This window comes from Nematolebias whitei, chromosome 20, assembly GCF_014905685.2.
Source record: "Nematolebias whitei isolate Nwh7 chromosome 20, NemWhi1, whole genome shotgun sequence".
Lineage (NCBI taxonomy): Eukaryota > Metazoa > Chordata > Actinopteri > Cyprinodontiformes > Rivulidae > Nematolebias > Nematolebias whitei.
Window position 1 is genome coordinate 10,558,453 of NC_056517.1, and position 16,831 is coordinate 10,575,283.

Genomic DNA, 16,831 nt, shown 5'->3' on the forward strand with positions numbered 1-16,831 from the left:
GAGGAGGGCGCGGGGGGGGGGGGGGGGTGTTGGGGAAGTGTTTGAGGGGGGGGGGGTATGAGCTGCACACTGTTTGTCTGATACAGCTGAGCGGGACATGGCCAGCTTCATCAGTGACTTATGAAAGGCTAGAGGAAGCTCAAAGACGGATTGGTATGTGCGGCCATTTTGTGAAACGGTCTTGTGAATGAGACAGTAGTTTCCTCAAATGATAGTTGACTTACATATGTATGTAGTGGCGGCCATCTTGGATTTTGAAGCAGAAATCCAATGTTGTACCTTTCTTACACGTAGATGCAGCCACACCGGTCACGACACAAACACTTGCCAAACATTAATATTTGGTCTCGTTTATGATCATTAATATATTGTTGTAGAGAATGTTTATAAATAACTTCGGTTTGAAGAAAAAGAGGTCATTTTTGACTGCACTGATGAGCTCACAGCTCGTCTGAGCAGGGCCATAAACAAAGTGGATCTACTGCCAGCTTAAAACAGTTCCGTTTAATTCTGCAGTTATTCGCAAGTGTTAGCAGAAGCTAGTTGTAGCACTTCCTGTTCAGCCTGGGACACTTGACCATGCAATGCAAAATGATCAGATGTGTAAAGATTTATACAACAACATTTATGACATGACTGAAGTTGGTTTATGTCAGCAGCAATCCTTGGTTCAAAGAGCTATCTACAACAGGTAAGATATCAACTGTTCATAACCTAACAACAACCAGCATTTCAGTCAGATGTACCGTAGTAACAGAATAAAATGGGATTTCTTAAAGACCTTTATTGGTTTTTCCACATCACCCTCACACACAGATCGCAGTGAGATGCGGAAGGGTCTCCAGACTGGGTTCAGGTTGTTGCGCACGACCTGCACGACCAGAAATAATCAACCAAAAGTCATCAATCACCACCTGAAGACAAACGAGCTGTTAATGAATAGGCACACCTCGGTTCTGTGGGCCAGCTGCCATCCCGTCCCTGTTTGCTTGTAGAACTCCAGGAAAGGATCAGACCACCACAAAAACTGAACAAACGTACCTGCTTTGTGATTTATCATCCAAACCAAAGGCAGCTGAAGGGAAAGTGAACTCCACAGCGACTGTCTGTACCTTTTTGTCCAGGCTGCGGGCTGACACTTCAAGGTTCACCACGCGTGTGTCAGTTATTTCTTCAGCGCAGATCTGTTCAAAAGAAATGTACAACATAAACAGAGCACAAAGAAGCATCTTATGCTTTGTGCACGCCACAGAAGTGAGTGTTTTATCAGCAGCATCTGCCCGTCTAATCCAGCCAGTCTTAAAAGAGCCCTCACAGTGATGGTCCCACGTCCCGCAGGCCTGCTGTCCCTCAGCAGCAGCGCTCGAGTCATCTGCTTGTTGGACACGATCTGGGCACAAATAAAGTTGCAACTAAGGGATAAATTGTTGATTAATGTTTTTCCCGCCGTATAAATGTGCAAAGTGAAGCTCACTTGACCCAGAGTGCATTCAAACTCCCCCAGAAAGTCGTGCTTGTCCAGGTCATAGCTGTCGCTGTCGATGTCGTACACGCTGAACTTCAGCCTCTGCACCTTCTCAAAGTAGTAGTCGAGAACAAACTTCTTGGCGAACTTTGGATTCAGGCAATTCAGGATCATCTCTGTGCGACCAAACTAAAAGGCCAAAAAAAAAAAAAAAAAAACTTTGTTTTTAATTTAAATCAGAAATAAAACAGATAGATAAATAAATATAACTGACAAGAAACATTTTTGCTGAAGAAAATCCTCCACAGACCTCATACCAGTGGGAGTTGGAGGTGTTGATGTATAAGACACACATCGGGTCCGACTTGGACAGGATGTCCTTGTCCAGCAAGTTTTGGCACAAGATGGTCAGCTCCACCTTGGTGACCAGATGGGGGGGCAGGGGAGCTGAGGCCATTCCAGTCTGTGGTATTCAAATAAAACACAACTCATAACGTACATTTAACTAGATATATAATATATTGAACCAAATACGATCAGTACAGCTTCTGTCCCCGGCTGTGATTAACCACAGCCCTAAAGCCCACATCAAAGTCCTTTAGATGAACAACTGCAACAAAACATGAACAGTCTGTGCAGAATGAGAGCAGCCTCTGTGGAGCTGTCGCTCACAAATAAAATCATCTTTCAACATTTAAACAGCAAAACATTTGGACTTTATGTGACTGGTCTTTTTTTTTTAACAACAAAATGTCTGATTTAATGATGTCACACACAAACTTCACAAACTTTTACTAATTAGTGTTTACTGAAGAAACTTGTTAATATGTATGAATACACTGCCACCTTCAACTATAAAATTATTATTAATGATCGACAAATGGGAGAAATAATAAATATTTAGTTGCTAAGCACAAAACAAAAAATAAAAGTTAAAAAATACATAAAACAGTACACATAAACCAATTATTAACAATAACATTTGTGAAATACATTTATTTTTAACTGTAATTCCAAACATGTTGTTAATTATTGATATTGTTGTTTGTTTGCACCCACAAGTTAAATTAAATTTGACAGGTGCTCGGAAATCAAACTTCTGTGTTTTTACACGTAATTTCTGCTCCTAATTAATAAAGTGCACACTAATTTTTTTTATTAACTTGTTGGTTTACCTGGTTAGTTGTTTGTTCCTGGCTCGTGCGTGAACAGGACTGTTTACGTGACAACAGCAGCTGGATGACAGAGCCCCCCCCCCCCCCCCCCTCAGCACGGTCTCCCATCTTTAAACTAGATTACATCCTGTGTCGGACTTTACAAGGCAAGGGCAGATTAAACCGAACAAATGTTTTGTTGTGAAATACTAGAAAACGTAATTCAAGATAGGGGGTGGTGGCTCAGTATTAATTTATTTTTACAAAAATAAATTTACGCGGAACTCTAAAGACAATTGTTTGTTTCGCGCCGGAAGCAAAAACAAGGCAAATGTCCGCTAATATCAAGGGTGCGTTCAAGAACCACGAACGCGTTATTTAACTTCTAAACCTCAACCTTTCCAAACTCTCGTGGGATTATGCTTTAATTTTGTTATAAAAATTACAAATAAATATATAACTTATTTTATTTTAGCATTAAAGCATATGTGTAGATGACAAACAAGATACTTTTGTTGGTACATAAATATTTAGTATTTTATCTTGTTTTATATGGTATCTTGATTCGAGAGTGTTCATAACGTCTTTTATTTGATTTTAATTTTGTTGTTGAATTATTGTTGTCTGTATTTTAAACAAAGGTTGAATGAAAAAAAGAAAAACAACTTCCGCTGTTAGTTGTTATAAACCGTGTCGCTCTTGAACGCAGCCTGCTCGTCAGGGGCCGCTCTTTAACCTGACGTCATGCAGTGGTTCTGCTCAGTGACAGTTTGGACCGAGAGAAGGATGATGGCAGCAAGAGTTTTAACTCGCTGTGGCGGCAGGACGTTACTGGACTTTGCTCCTGGCGCTAAGAAAGGAAGTAACCGGGTCTACTGGACACCCTACCGACAGACCGCCGCTTCTCTGACAGTAAATAACTTATTTTTAATACTTTTCACGCATTTTTTTGTGTTTGAGGCTCCTATCTGCACAAAACGGGTTAAAGGTCAGCGCAGATGTGTCATATTATAAAAGTGATTGGACCAGTTTAACCCAGTTTTCATGACACCAGCAGCAAACCAGATGTCTTCCTCTTCACACCTGCTGCTCACAGGTGTTTTGTCACTTCCTGTTGTGCGCAGGTTGGACGAGCTGCTGTCCTCCTGGGCCTCCCTGCGCTGTCCTACCTGAGTTATGGAGCTGTTCGCGGGGTGCAGGGGTCACCTGTGGTCCACGCTCTGGACAAAGGTACACACACGCACTCTACACGCGCATGTCCCTGTAAACTGCTTTAAAGTCAACACGTGGGTGCTGGAGCTTGTTTGGTGTGATGTTTGGGCAGAGGGGGCTCTGGAGCAGGCGGACTACCTGTACAGCTGTGCAGAAACAGAGAAGCTGTACCAGCTGCTGCTGCAGCACAAGGACAGGTGAGGGAGACTGCACCGCTCTACATCCTCCACGTTTTAAACACCAAAGTTCATGCTCACTAATCCAGGTAACTGAGCATGGACTTTGATGTTTTGAACCAGTTTGACATGACTGACAAGGTAGAGGGCGGGCACCGGAGGAGAGGGCGTGCCCCAGAGCCCTTCTTAGCACCAACATAACTGGTTTTTTCCACTTTGGAGTAAGATGTTGGGAGAGAATCAGTTTTGTTTGGTGTTTTCTCCGACTGAAGAAGCCTTCTGGATGGAGGGCGAAACGTGTCTCGGCACAAAAAGAGAAACCGTCCAGATGACCTGAATGAAAATTGTTGGAATCCAGGTAATAAATCCAACAAAGTTCAGTCAGGTCATCTGGACGGTTTCTTTTTTGTTGAGTTGTTTTGTCCTTCATCCAAAGGACTTCTTCAGTTTCAGGAGCGACAACAAACTCAGTCCCACCAACAGCACACCCACATAGTGGACCAACCAGTTTGATGGTTTCTTGAGTCCGCCCTCTCCCCTGTCGACTCATCTGATGAAGTCCTTTGGATGAAGGACGAAACATCTCAACAAGCCAATGAAACCGTCCAGAGGACCTGACTGAACGCTCCAGGTTCTTACCTGGCAGTTCTCGTGGGTTGTGTGTCTTCATGCAGCGACGACGCAGAGGTTCTGTGGAGGCTGGCCCGGGCGTGTCGAGACCTGTCCCTGCTGCCCGACACAAACGCCGAGCGGAAGAAGCAGCTGGTCTTCGAGGCCTTCGAGTACGCAGAGAAGGCTCTGCAGCGAGACGACACGTGTTTTGCAGCGCACAAAGTAAGACGGTTTCACGACGACTCTGACGTCATGAACGCATCACGGTAACATCCGTTCTGTCTGCTCCCGTCAGTGGTACGCGGTGTGCCTCAGCGACGTTGGAGAATACAAAGGGGTCAAGGTGAAAATTGGAAACTCGTACATCATTCGTCAGCATCTAGAGGTGAGAGACGCTCCGGCTCGTGCTCAGGTCCGTCGCCTTTAACCGTGTTCTGATGGAAGATCTGCTGCTTGGTTCTGCAGCGAGCCCTCGAGCTCAACTCCAGAGACGCCACCTCCTTCCACATTCTGGGCTACTGGTGAGTCCCTTTTCTGCTCCTAGCCCTTCGACAGGAGCCGGAATGTATTTAGCTGTAGTTCTCTTTGAAGACGCTGCAGAGGAAGTAAACACAAACAAACTGGGAGACAACTGGTGTTTGCATCAGTCATTAGACTGGTTAGATGTTCAGGACGTTTCCTGTGGTTAAAATGGCTTCAGCTGCCAACAACCTTCAGGACGAGGTGGTTCAGCAGCTACGGCAGCAGATCAGTCACAAGATGGAGCGTCGTGCAGCGTCACGTCCAGCTTCATTTCTCCTCCTGCAGGTGCTTCGCCTTCGCAGAGCTGTCTTGGTACCTGCGCAAAGTGGCCGCCATGCTCTTCGCTTCTCCACCTACGTCCACGTACGAAGAGGTGCGGAATCCTACGTCTCCATCCTGACATCAATGAATCGCTCGTTTCAGAGAAATGGATTAATTCTAGTTTATCTTTGTTTTCAGGCCCTGGAGTTCTTCCTGAAAGCCGAACAAGGTAGAACAGAACGTACCTGTGACAGTAGACTGTCAGGTTTTCTGATTCTGAGGTAAATCAAGGCACTAAACTGAGACTTGTCACCCCCCTCCCCCAGTCGATCCCAACTTCTACAGTAAGAACCTGCTCATGCTTGGGAAGACGTACCTGGCTATGAACGACAAACAGAAGGCCCAGCTCTGGCTGACCAAAGCTAAAGATTATCCCGCTCACACGCTGGAGGACAAAGAGGTATGAATCGACCGTCAGGATATGTGACTGCCCGTCTCTTCTGTGTGTGGAAGAACGTTAACGTTTGTTCCTCTGCAGGTCCATAAAGAAGCTGTGGACCTTTTAAAGAAGCTCGGATGAAGCGCTCAACCCCTCCAGAACTTTTGATTAGAACTACAACAATGTGATACCCGTGTGAAAAATGAAGCATTCACACAAACACGATCCATCCTTCTTCTGTATGTTCTTCAGCTTCTTTCTCGTCCTGCAGTTTTCAAACTATTTCAACAAATCATCAATCAAAACGTTCAGCTCGTTCAGGACAATCCTGCGATGACTTTTGGTATTGGTGCAATTTTAGCTTTTTGAAATATTTAGCCTTTTCTGTCATTTTCCTTATAGAAAATGAATTGAGCTCATTTTCCATCCTTAACTCTGTAGATGTGTTTACAGCCTTTTACTGCTCCTTTTAAGTTTTTTCTGCTTCACCTTCTTTCTGCTAATTTCAGCTTGTTGTGCTTTCAGCTTATTTCTGCAAGTTTTAGTTTTTTCTGATATTTCAGCTAATATTTAGCAGTTTTTCTAATTTTAACTTTTTTGTACATCTCCCCCCCCCCCCCCCCGGACTAATTTAAACTTTTTTCAGCCTAATTCAGCAAAAACGTGCTCTCTCCACTTACGTTGGGTAATTTCAGCTTCTTAAGCTGATTTTAACAGATTTTTTTGTGCTAATTTCTGTTTCTTTCAACGTGTTTGGGCGAACGTGTGCTTTCTTCTGCTAATTTAGGTCGTTTTCACACTAGATAGTCCGGTAGACTCGGTTCGGGACCAATATTCATGACCTTTTGTTACATTTGAGCTGGTGCGTTTGCATTCACACTGCACTGTGCAGTCGAGTCAACCTGTTGAACCAACCTGTTCCCCCGCTCGCCTGTGGGGGCGCTGCACCAAGAACTACTGAAAGAAACGACACAAAAACCTCTGAAGACACGTCTTCTTCTTCTTCTATAAATAAAAACGAAGTGACATCAAGTTTTAGCAGTTTTAGGAGTTATATTTTGTCATTTTTCAAAAATGGACTTAGCATGAGCAGAAGATGAGGCAGAAGACCATGGAGAATATTGTTTTTCACACAAGGCAGCTGACGGCTCCATATAAGGTCAGAGAAATGGTGTTTGTCCTGCGGAGCGGACCCGGTCTGTTTACATTCACACTGCACTCGAACCGCGCTGGAGTTCTCTTCTACCGGACTGAGACCTAGGTTTTAGCCCGGGCCAGAGTTCGCCCTTTTGTTCCGTGACAGAGTTCGATGGCGCGTTCACACCTCCCCAAACGAACCGGACTTTCTAGGAAAACGAGCTAGAGTTCGATTAAAGTGGACTAAACAGGGCTGGTCGCATTCTACTTTTTTAATTAATTTCATCAGTTTTCAGATAAATTGTAGTTTTTCGTGATAATTTCTTTCAACCTAATTAACTTTTTTCTAATCTTAAGATTATTTCTGCTAGTTTCATCTTTTTCTACAGTCAGCTAGCTACTATTTAATTTTTTTTCAGCTAATTGCATTTTTGGGGCTTATTTCAGCTTGCTGCTTCCTTCTGATACTTTAAGCTTCTTTTTGCCTTTTCAACTAATTTTCTAATTTATTGTTCATTTCTGTTTAATTTAAACCTAATTCAGCAAATGTGTGTTCTGTTTTCTTCTGCCAACTTAGGCTTGTTCTTCCATTTCAGCTACATTTTAGCATGTTTTTAGCTAATTTCAGCTGTTTCAACAAGTTCTACAATAAACATTCACTGTATTTTTGCAGAACATGAAGTCTCTCTCGTTTCTTTGATTTGTCAGAAGATCAGAAGCTTCACATCATCTAACCTGTGGTTCAAAGAAACAATTTGACTTTTTCAGTTTCTTTAAACTGGAATTAATTTGAGCTCTTTCCTAATCTAAACGTTGACATTTTGAACCTCCTGTTAAAAATGACGTTGCTTTTATAATTTATTCTAACATTAATAGTTTAACTTGAGTTAATGTTTAATCACATCTTTTGTAAATTTCAAATTGTTTGCTGCAGTGAAAGTTTCTGTTCACACACAAAAACAACCCGAGGAGTTTAATTCACTTTTTATTGGTATCTCATAAATCCATCTGTCCATTTAAAATGGGTGAGATTAAAAATGACTCTTCTGTACAGCGTGGTGTTTACAGAGTATCTACAGGTGATATGTTACAGCTGGGTTTACATCCACATGAACAAAACTCAGTCTGAGCAGAACGTCCAGCTGAGGAGAACGAAGGCAACAAAGATTTCTGTGAGCGGAGCGGTCGGCGCTGAGCGTGAAGCAGCTGCTCCGTAAAATCCACCAACGCTGGTTCTGTTCTGGAGGAAGCACAAAGTTCTGCAGACGCCGGCTCCTCCTGCCACGGTTCATCTCCAGATCGTCCCGACAGAGCCTGGACCCAACTGCTTGAAGACGAAACGTGGAGCGGAGAAAATGTTTCCTGCACTTTGACCACGGGTTCGATCGTCTTGGATGTTGACGTTTGTGATGAGGCTGCTTCGTGGTTTGGACATGAAATAATGGCTTCAATCGTTTGATATTCACAGAAAGTCTTTCGTGTGCATTAAAAGCCACCTCTACGTATGGACTGAAACAACGTACGTGAGGTAAGAACTAGCGCCGTGTCGATCACAGTGGTCTCATTAGACAGCAGAACCCACGGTCCACTTCAGAAGTGGGGCAGAACCTTTTGCTTTTTGGCAAAAACTGCAGAATTAATCAGGAGTAATTTACACTAGAAGTCTTTTCGTCTCGCGCACGTCACAGTGTGCAGGTAGCTGTGAACATGTCCTGGATCTCTGGTTTGAAAAAACAATTATCTGTCCCCCCCCTCCCTGATTCAAACATCAAGTCATCCCAGCTGTCGATGCAGTGGAAACGTGTCACAAAGCTTCATTAGCCCTGAAGGAAACCATCGGATGCAAACTGGGAGCAGCATTCTGCTCCTCAGAGCCCTCCTGATAAATATGGAGACAAGCTCACTCGAAGATGCAGCGGTCCGTGCCGAAGCGTCTGCGCGGGGGCCAGCGGCGCTCGTCTAATCATAGGCAGCATGCAAGAGTTACAAAAACCAACAGGGTCCAACAGAACAGGCACCAAAAACTGCGTTTTGCCTTTTAAGAGCTCTATAGAACTAGAGCTGGGAACGAAGTGATCCAAGGTTCAGTTCGTCTTTGAACGCCACTCAGCTGTGAGGAGGACGTTTAATAACATCCATGACTCCATGAATGTTTGCATATTTTCACTGTGGCCCAATTTCTAACACACTGGGGCCTCGATGGAGGCAAAACTGTTCAGATTTGGTTTGAAATGACAGAATAGCTTATTATATACATCGGTGGTTATCTTGTGCAATTCTTGTTTCAGTTTGTTTTTCTCGGCTGAGCGAACAGCGACAGTTTGGGGAGAACGCCCGACGACATGCTCCGCCTACTCTTGGCCGAATCCTTCGGTTTCCTCGATGGCGAAGAGCAGCTTCTCTTTCAGCTGCTCGTAGCTCTTATAGGGAGGCAAGTCCAGACGGTTGAAGCTGAAAGGACAAAAGAGCAGGATCAGAAAAGGTCAGACTAGTTCTGACCAACTGGTTCTACACTCCAGTACAGAGCATGAGAAAACTATTAGGATGATGTGGCGGCTGTGGCTGAGTGGTTAGAGCAGTCGTCCTCCAACGGGACAGTTGAGGGTTCAATTCCACCAGCAGTCACATGTTGAAGTGTCTCTGGGCAAGACACTGAACCCTCATTACTCTGATGTGTCCCGTCGCTGTATGAATGTGTGTGTTGGAGGTAACTGAGGACAGAGTGTGTTGTAAAGAGCTTTGAGTATCTGGATTAGATAGAAAGGAGATGTATAAGTACTGTCCAGTGTACAAGTACTGTCCATTTACCATTTAGGATTTAAATATTCCACTTTCATCAACAACACTGTGACATAACAAAGGCCATAGATTGTTTGATGTGAGCGTGTGGTAAGAGTGCTGCGATGCTACTGGTTGTTGCGACGGTGGACGAGCGCTGAGGCGACAGGAGCGTCGATAAGATCTGGGGTCAAAGCCCAGCCCTGTCTGGGCTCCTTCAGGCAGATACATTTGAATTTATGTGAGTGAGACGTAGTGCTGACCACGTGTGGCTCCGAGGAAGCCACGTGTCCTTCCCCACTTTCTCTATGCAGAACTTCTGAGGCCCGTTACTTCCTGAAACCCAAACAGAAGACCAAGTGAGGACGCTGAAAGACATCTGGGGCGACTCGTTAGGATCACACACGTTCATGGTACTGACCCATAAGCTCAGCAAAACCACCTAAAGGAAGCCTGCAGGTTCCAGTGACGAACTGCATGAGTCTCAGCCGCACTTCGTTGTCCACCTCCTTCACCAGCTGCAGGGGACGGACAGACGAGCACATGAAGCAAAGCTCCAGAGGACACGAGGCTCTCCGTGTGCACAGGAGACAATACCTGCCAGAACCAGATGATCTGTTTGCTGTTCCTGGTGTAGTGACGGTACACGGTGTTCCTCTGCCAGTCCTGGAGGTCGACTTCCTGCATGCCGCACAGCATCACCTGCACCAACCAAACATCCGTCACTCATCCTGCTCTGCAGGAACTAACACAAACACCTCCACAGCTCACCTCCAGCTCTTTTTCATCGAAGTACTGGAGCCACTGAAGAGGAACGACCTCGTTGAACCCATCCAGGAACGCTTTGGTTTGACCTTCGACCCCACGAGAGAACCTCCACTCTGCCATCAGACTGCAGGCCACGCCACAAATCACAATTCACCTTCTAAAAACTCAGAAGTCCTGTTGTCAGAGGTCAGAAGAGCTTGTACCTGATGTATTCTTCTTTGTTCTCTTCGGTCACCAGGATGTTGGTGCCGTCTGGTTTCAGGTCGTGAGACGTGATCTTCCCCAAGATCTCCATGTCTACGGAGAAGTACATCTCCAGACCACACTCCTCGATGTTGTTGTCCCTGAGGAGAGAAAACAGCTCTTTGTTCAAGACATGACAACAAGCAGCACAAAGCTCCCGTCACTGACACACGAACACTGAATGTTCGAGATGTTTGAGATGCAGGTGAACCTAAATGTTTTTGGTGCAAGTTATTCAAGTGGGGAGTTACACTGTGGAGAAGAGCACACAGAGGTTTTTATTTATCTGATACAGAGCGACAGATCCTGGAGAGTGAAGGGAACATTTAACAGCTAGTTCTGGATGTCAACAACAAACTGGTTGATCCACCACGAGAAGGTGATATTTATAAGACTGAGTTTGTTGCAGCTCCTCAGACTGAAGAAGTCTTTTGGATAAAAAATGAAACATTTCAACAAGAAAAATCCGTCCGGCGTTTGTGGGTCCTCCCCCAGAAAATTTGGAATAAAAGAGATGCCATTTCCTGCATTTTGGTGTATTTTAACATGTTTTTAAACATCTTGGTTCTATGTCGTATAAGCTTCACCCTTTAAGGCTGTCGCTGATGGGTTTATCCCGTTATGCGCAGCATAAGCACTGAAAAAATTTAGTCCACGCCCACCTGCTGTGTGGGCCCCACCCGGTCCGTATAAATTACGTTAAGAGCGGGAAATCGGCTCCCATTTTTTCTTCAGCGAGCTAATATAGCACTGTCAGAAGAACAAAGAAGGAAAATTGTGTAGATGACCAACCTTTGTTAAGGATGCTTGGCCCGGCAGTCGACCTCCGGTCGTCCGGTGAGTTCTCCTCCCCGAGGAGAAGATGACGAGCAGTCCTATTCCAAGGTAAGCGCCGAGGAATATTTCCCAGTGACAGGTCACTACACGCTGGACAACGCCATCTTGTATTTTTTCCTCTTATCGCCGACCCTCGGAGCGAATCGGATGGTTCCTCCGGGATAGGCGTGCTCAGCTGCAGCCCCCGCTGCTCTTTCTTTCCTGGGGAGCGTAGTGTCGGTGGAGGGGGGCTGAGTGAATGCTCACCCCATCCCACCTCGTTTTCGCATCGGCGATCACACCGCTCCCGGCCGACGGCGCCCCAGGGGTTGTCCGGCATAACCCAGGAGGAGGCTGACATGAAAGGACCCTTTTTTACGTCCTACGCCTTTCCCGCCAGTTCGGATGATCCGGCAGGAAGGTTGTTTACTGGGCTCCACTCCAGCTCACCGTCTTGACCCATATGGCCTCGTGCTCCCAACAGGACGTCCAACAAGAGAGGCCACAGACGGGTTCTTTCCTGGTAGATTGGGAGAGTCGGTCCCCAGTCCGCACCCATCACCAGAGTGGAGGGGTTCACCGAGCGGAGCCATCCCTCGGTAACCCCCCCTGGAGCCAAGCCTCGCGGAAGCTTCGGAGCGAAGCTGTCCAGGTCGGAGCAGCGTCCCGTCCCTCCGGAGAAACACGAACCAGACGGTGACCACGCTCTCCAATCGAGCCCATCAATGTGCTTTCAGGCAGCCGCAGCTAGCAACAACGTGGCGCTGCTAGCATATAGCATGTCCAAAGGGGCTGAAGGCCGCAGACTTGCCTTTGAGACAAAGAACTCCCTCTGTAAGGCAGCAGACGTTATCTTCAACATGTGTGCCTCTTCTACAGGTTGCCTGTCGAGGATTGCAGCGTGGATGACGATGATCCAACGATCCACCTGGTTTCATTACTCTCCCTCGCTGCCGGAAAAACTGCACAAAGACCTGATGGAGGGCCCATCACGGCGGACGCGCTGTTCGAGAGCAGCTTCAAAACCATGCTGGCGAATTGAAGCAGTCGGAGGAGGTGCCAGAGGCTGTGCGCCACCTCATCAAGCCGCGCGGCTCATCCCGCCCCCCGGCCCACTGGAGGGACCGTTGTTAGCAAAGCATCGACGTTTCCACGGTCGCGGCTCTCGCTCAGTTCCACCACCAGCCCGCCCGTCAGAATCCAGCCCTCTTCATTCTGGCAACCTGCAGTTCAGCGTTTCTCCAGAGTTCGCCTGCAAGACAGCGCTCTGGGCAAACAAATCGCAGAGCTCAAGAGGGAGAAGCTTTAAAAATGACGGTCTCCGGAGGGTGTGCGTAAAAGTGACACGAAAGTTGAAATAAATCATCATTCAATGATCAAAGTGTCTGTTTTTAGCCAGTCTGTAAGCTCGGATGAACTCACAGCGGCTGCGCACACATCCTTCACACATAACGAGCCGGTGTCCTTAAATAAAGGTTTTTTAAACTCACCGTCGCTCCAAGACATGACGAGTCGATCACACGACACAATGATAAGCGAAAATATCTCTTTATCATCCAGAGCGGCACGATCCTCACCCAAGCGGTGTCAAACTCGCACTCGTGGGATGAAACAGCCTCCATCCAACGGCGCTGCGTTGATGTGGCGCACACACATACAGCTGCCCGGTGCTCACCGGCTCACATCGGTATAAATGTGGACCGCAGGCTGGGTCAGGTGGAGGTCCTCGCTCTCACAAGAGCGACACTCGCCTCACCGAATTAAACGTGGGCAGCCGTCACCCACCGCGTCTCAGCATTCGGCAGCATAAAGCGTGAGGCAGCTGAACGAACCCGGTGACGAGTCCCGCCTCCCTCCAGCGCGCGCCCTCCAGCGAGAGCGGCGCGCGTCCCTCCAGAGAAAACGTGTGCTCCCGCGGGGCTCGCAGCCTTCACTCCAACAGCACGGCGTAGATGAAGTCACGCCCTCCGCCTCCCAACGTTCGCACAGCGACGTCAAACGCGCAGCCCCACGGCGTCATCAGCTGTCACACGCTTTGCCTCAGCACACACCGGCCCACCTGTACATGAAGGTTGGTCTGCGGTCCGAACGCAGCGCACGGGCGCGTTCAGAGCCTTTTTTTCGAGGAAGCCTCGCCTTGGGTCACGCAGAAAACATTCCCGCGATGCATGACGGCGGTTTGAGGGGCGGACTGCTGACAGCCGTACAAACGTGACGCATCACTTAACGCACGTTCACTCCACGAACGTTACGTAGAGTGGCTAAAACATGCTCGCCGGTCAGATGGATGGACAGGGCGTTATGCAAATGGTTACAAGTTACAGTTTGCAACCCGACCCCCTCCGTTCGGACGAGTTATAGAAACGGTCCTGTCATCATCAGTCCAAATTTCATTCCTAAATGCAGAAGTCCAAGTGTTTCTGATAAAAGTAATCTCCAGAGTTCCCCAACAGAGAGAAAACACAGGGTTTTACTCACGTTACTTCCTGGTTCCCAACGGACCGGAGGAATGAGACTGATCGTGGATCTGTCAGTTTTTTCAACAAGGTGATCATTGACAGACCGTTTTTCACATGTTGACAACCAGACAGCTGTTGTACAACATCCAGAGAAACGCATACCGATCATCCCAACACAGAAAATTCCTGCGTTTTTTTCTCCTTTCAGGGGATGAAGTATCTGTTACACAGAGCAGGGATGAGAGTTTTGTTTTACCTGGATAATCTGCTGCTCATGTCGCACTCTAGACAGGAGGCGCTGATGCAGACTCAGGTGTTGTCATCACACCTGTTAAATCTGGGCTTCGCCATAAATTGGAAGAAAAGCTCAATTTTTCCCGGCCCAGACATTTGTTTATCTGGGAGTGGAATTAAATTCAACCATCATGAAGGCTTGTTTATCACAAACGAGGGTCGACACTTTTAAAAGTCAACTCCGCCACGTAAGACCTGGCAAAGTGGTAACAGCTGTTTCCGTCTTGAAGCTGTTAGGAATGATGTCATCAGCTCACACAGGGGTTCCGCTGGGTTTGTTACACATGAGACGCCTCCACAGGTGGTTTGCGCGTCTGCGTGTGGATCCAGTAAAACAAGAGACGGATGATCACTGCCCCGCCCTCCGTGAGAGCAGACCTCCGACACTGGGGAAACACCCTGGTTCTGTCAGAGGGAGTTCCCGTCAGCAGACCCGCGTCACACGTGTCAGTCTTCACGGACGCGTCGCTGTCAGGCTGGGGGGGGGGACATACCTATCTCAAGCAGTAGGGGCGCTGTGGCCCCACCACACATCAGCCCACATAAATGTTTTTGGAGTGTCGCACAGTGCTGAATGTGATTCAACACTTTGCTCCCGTGCTACAGAATCAACACGTGTTGATTCACACAGACAACATGGTGACTGCTGCGAACATAAACCGTCAGGGGGGTGTGCGTTCAGCCCAGATGTTACACATTGCGCGAAAGCTACTGTGTTGGGCTCACCAAAACCTGCTCTCCATCAGAGCAGTTTACATACCTGGTGTTCTGAACAGAGGGGCAGATGTGATGTCCAGGGGCGGCCCACGTCACGGGGACTGGACTCTCCATCCAGACCTGATGGTTCAGACGTGGCAGAAGTTTGGCAAAGCAGCTGTGGACCTGTTTGCGACACGAGAGAACGCTCAGTGTCAACTATGGTTTTCCCTGAGCCCGCGAGACGATCCACCGCTGGGGGTGGATGCATTTGTTCACAGCCCATGGCCCAAAACGCTTCTGTACGCTTTTCCCCCACTTCCTCTGATTTTACGGTTCCTGAACCGAGTTTAGGAGGAGGGATTGACAGCTCTCCTGGTGGCTCCCGAGCGCGTGAACGCACCATGGTTCCCAGTCCTGCAACGTCGGTTGTCGGGTCGTCCGTGGAAACTGCCGTGGAGGGAGGATGCTCTCCTTCAAGCAGGAGGAGCGATCAGGAGTTACCCAGAAATAGGCCAGCAACTGTGGGTCTGGCCGCTGAGCGGTCCTGCTTAGAGAGGATGGGTCTCCCGCAGGAGGTAGTGCGCACAATCCAGGATTCACGTGCTGCATTTACCACAGTTCTGTACACATCAAAGTGGACGGTTTTTCAGCGCTGGTGTACAGAGAAAGGTGTAGAGGCCACCTCATGCCCATTAGGCGGCATGTTGTCTTTTCTACAACAGCTGATGGACAGGAAGTTGGCATTCAGCACGATTAAACGTACGCTGCAGCCATCTCTTCCTGCCACGAAGGGTTCGGAGACAGAACAGCTTTTAATCACCCGCTGATGGAGCGGTTTCTAAAAGGTGTTCAGAGACGCAGGCCTGCTTCACGCCCACTTGCTCCACAGTGGGATTTAACGCTGGTCCTGCGAGCCCTGATCAAAGCTCCATTTGAGCCTCTGGATCAGGTTTCACTTAAATTCTTGTCTCTTAAAACAGCCCAGCTGCTGGCTTTAACATCCGCTAAGAGGGTGAGTGATTTATCTGCCCTCTCTGTCGCTCCGTCATGTCTCAGAATTCAGGCGGACGGTAGTTCAGCTGATTTAAGACCAAACCCAGCTTTTATGCCTAAAACATCACGAGCTCCTTTAAATCAAGAGCGATATCGTTGGAGGGGTTTTTCCCTCCCCCCCCACAGATCAGAAGAAGAAGCATCTTTTCATCTTCTCTGTCCGGTGCGGGCGTTGACGTGTTACATAGCGCGCACAGCTGCAATGCGTCAAACTCAACATTTGTTTGTGCATTATAGAGATGCATCTGCAGGTCGCCCGTTATCCACCCAGCGCTTGTCACACTGGCTGTGTGAGGCCATTTCTGAAGCCTACAGAGCATCAGATCTAGAGCCTCCTGTCAACCTCAAGCACACTCGACCAGGGGTATCGCATCTTCGACTGCTCTGCATAATGGTATGTCAATGCAGGACATTTGCACTGCGGCTGCGTGGTCAACACCCTGCTCATTCATTCGCTTTTATTTACGTGATGTGACGGCTCGTTCCATGACACATTCTGTCCTTAGTGCTCTAACAGAATGAATATTGTTGTTCTTCATGGAACTCTGTTTAAGCTCACATCTGTCTGCATGCATTACAGTGTGAGATGTTATCAGTCACAAGTTGTGTCTGTGATTTTGGTTCTATTGTCATTAATCAGTTCATGACTATTGTTACCAATCAGTTCATTTGATCAATAATCAGTTCATTGTTTTTGATCTGTTTATACTGCTCAGCCATGAACCAGTTGGTTCATGCCCCCC

The 16,831-nt window shown here is 47.4% G+C and overlaps 3 protein-coding genes across 3 annotated transcripts in view; 1 reads left to right on the forward strand and 2 right to left on the reverse strand.

Annotated features, from left to right (window-relative positions):
- The window catches only part of LOC119426714 (copine-3), a 16,910-nt gene extending 14,199 nt beyond the window's left edge, over positions 1 to 2,711 (reverse strand). Inside the window, exons 1-7 of the mRNA XM_037694296.1 lie at positions 2,641 to 2,711; positions 1,776 to 1,928; positions 1,475 to 1,654; positions 1,316 to 1,390; positions 1,113 to 1,184; positions 950 to 1,027; positions 782 to 871 (exon numbers count right to left, since the gene is read on the reverse strand). Of these exons, the coding sequence (XP_037550224.1) occupies positions 782 to 871; positions 950 to 1,027; positions 1,113 to 1,184; positions 1,316 to 1,390; positions 1,475 to 1,654; positions 1,776 to 1,922 (642 nt within the window). The 5' untranslated portion in view covers positions 1,923 to 1,928; positions 2,641 to 2,711. The remainder of the gene's footprint in view (positions 1 to 781; positions 872 to 949; positions 1,028 to 1,112; positions 1,185 to 1,315; positions 1,391 to 1,474; positions 1,655 to 1,775; positions 1,929 to 2,640) is intronic.
- Positions 2,712 to 3,405: 694 nt separating this feature from the next.
- Positions 3,406 to 6,000, forward strand: rmdn1 (regulator of microtubule dynamics 1). Its single transcript, XM_037694297.1, has 10 exons — positions 3,406 to 3,531; positions 3,744 to 3,849; positions 3,944 to 4,028; positions 4,682 to 4,841; positions 4,915 to 5,004; positions 5,085 to 5,140; positions 5,427 to 5,514; positions 5,601 to 5,631; positions 5,729 to 5,862; positions 5,941 to 6,000. Exons 1-10 carry the CDS (start codon positions 3,406 to 3,408, stop codon positions 5,980 to 5,982), a joined length of 918 nt encoding a protein of 305 aa, XP_037550225.1. The 3' UTR covers positions 5,983 to 6,000.
- A 1,930-nt stretch (positions 6,001 to 7,930) lies between these two features.
- The window catches only part of LOC119426712 (NEDD4-like E3 ubiquitin-protein ligase WWP1), a 58,239-nt gene continuing 49,338 nt past the window's right edge, over positions 7,931 to 16,831 (reverse strand). Inside the window, exons 20-25 of the mRNA XM_037694295.1 lie at positions 10,728 to 10,868; positions 10,528 to 10,648; positions 10,354 to 10,458; positions 10,178 to 10,274; positions 10,020 to 10,092; positions 7,931 to 9,429 (exon numbers count right to left, since the gene is read on the reverse strand). Of these exons, the coding sequence (XP_037550223.1) occupies positions 9,330 to 9,429; positions 10,020 to 10,092; positions 10,178 to 10,274; positions 10,354 to 10,458; positions 10,528 to 10,648; positions 10,728 to 10,868 (637 nt within the window). The 3' untranslated portion in view covers positions 7,931 to 9,329. The remainder of the gene's footprint in view (positions 9,430 to 10,019; positions 10,093 to 10,177; positions 10,275 to 10,353; positions 10,459 to 10,527; positions 10,649 to 10,727; positions 10,869 to 16,831) is intronic.

Excerpts from the sequence above, each read along its gene's own strand:
- rmdn1 (XM_037694297.1), top strand. The coding sequence starts at position 3,406 with ATGATGGCAGCAAGAGTTTTAACTCGCTGTGGCGGCAGGACGTTACTG. Across the intron at positions 3,850-3,943 it reads GGTCCACGCTCTGGACAAAG|AGGGGGCTCTGGAGCAGGCG; the intron begins GTACACACACGC and ends ATGTTTGGGCAG. Across the intron at positions 4,029-4,681 it reads CTGCTGCAGCACAAGGACAG|CGACGACGCAGAGGTTCTGT; the intron begins GTGAGGGAGACT and ends GTCTTCATGCAG.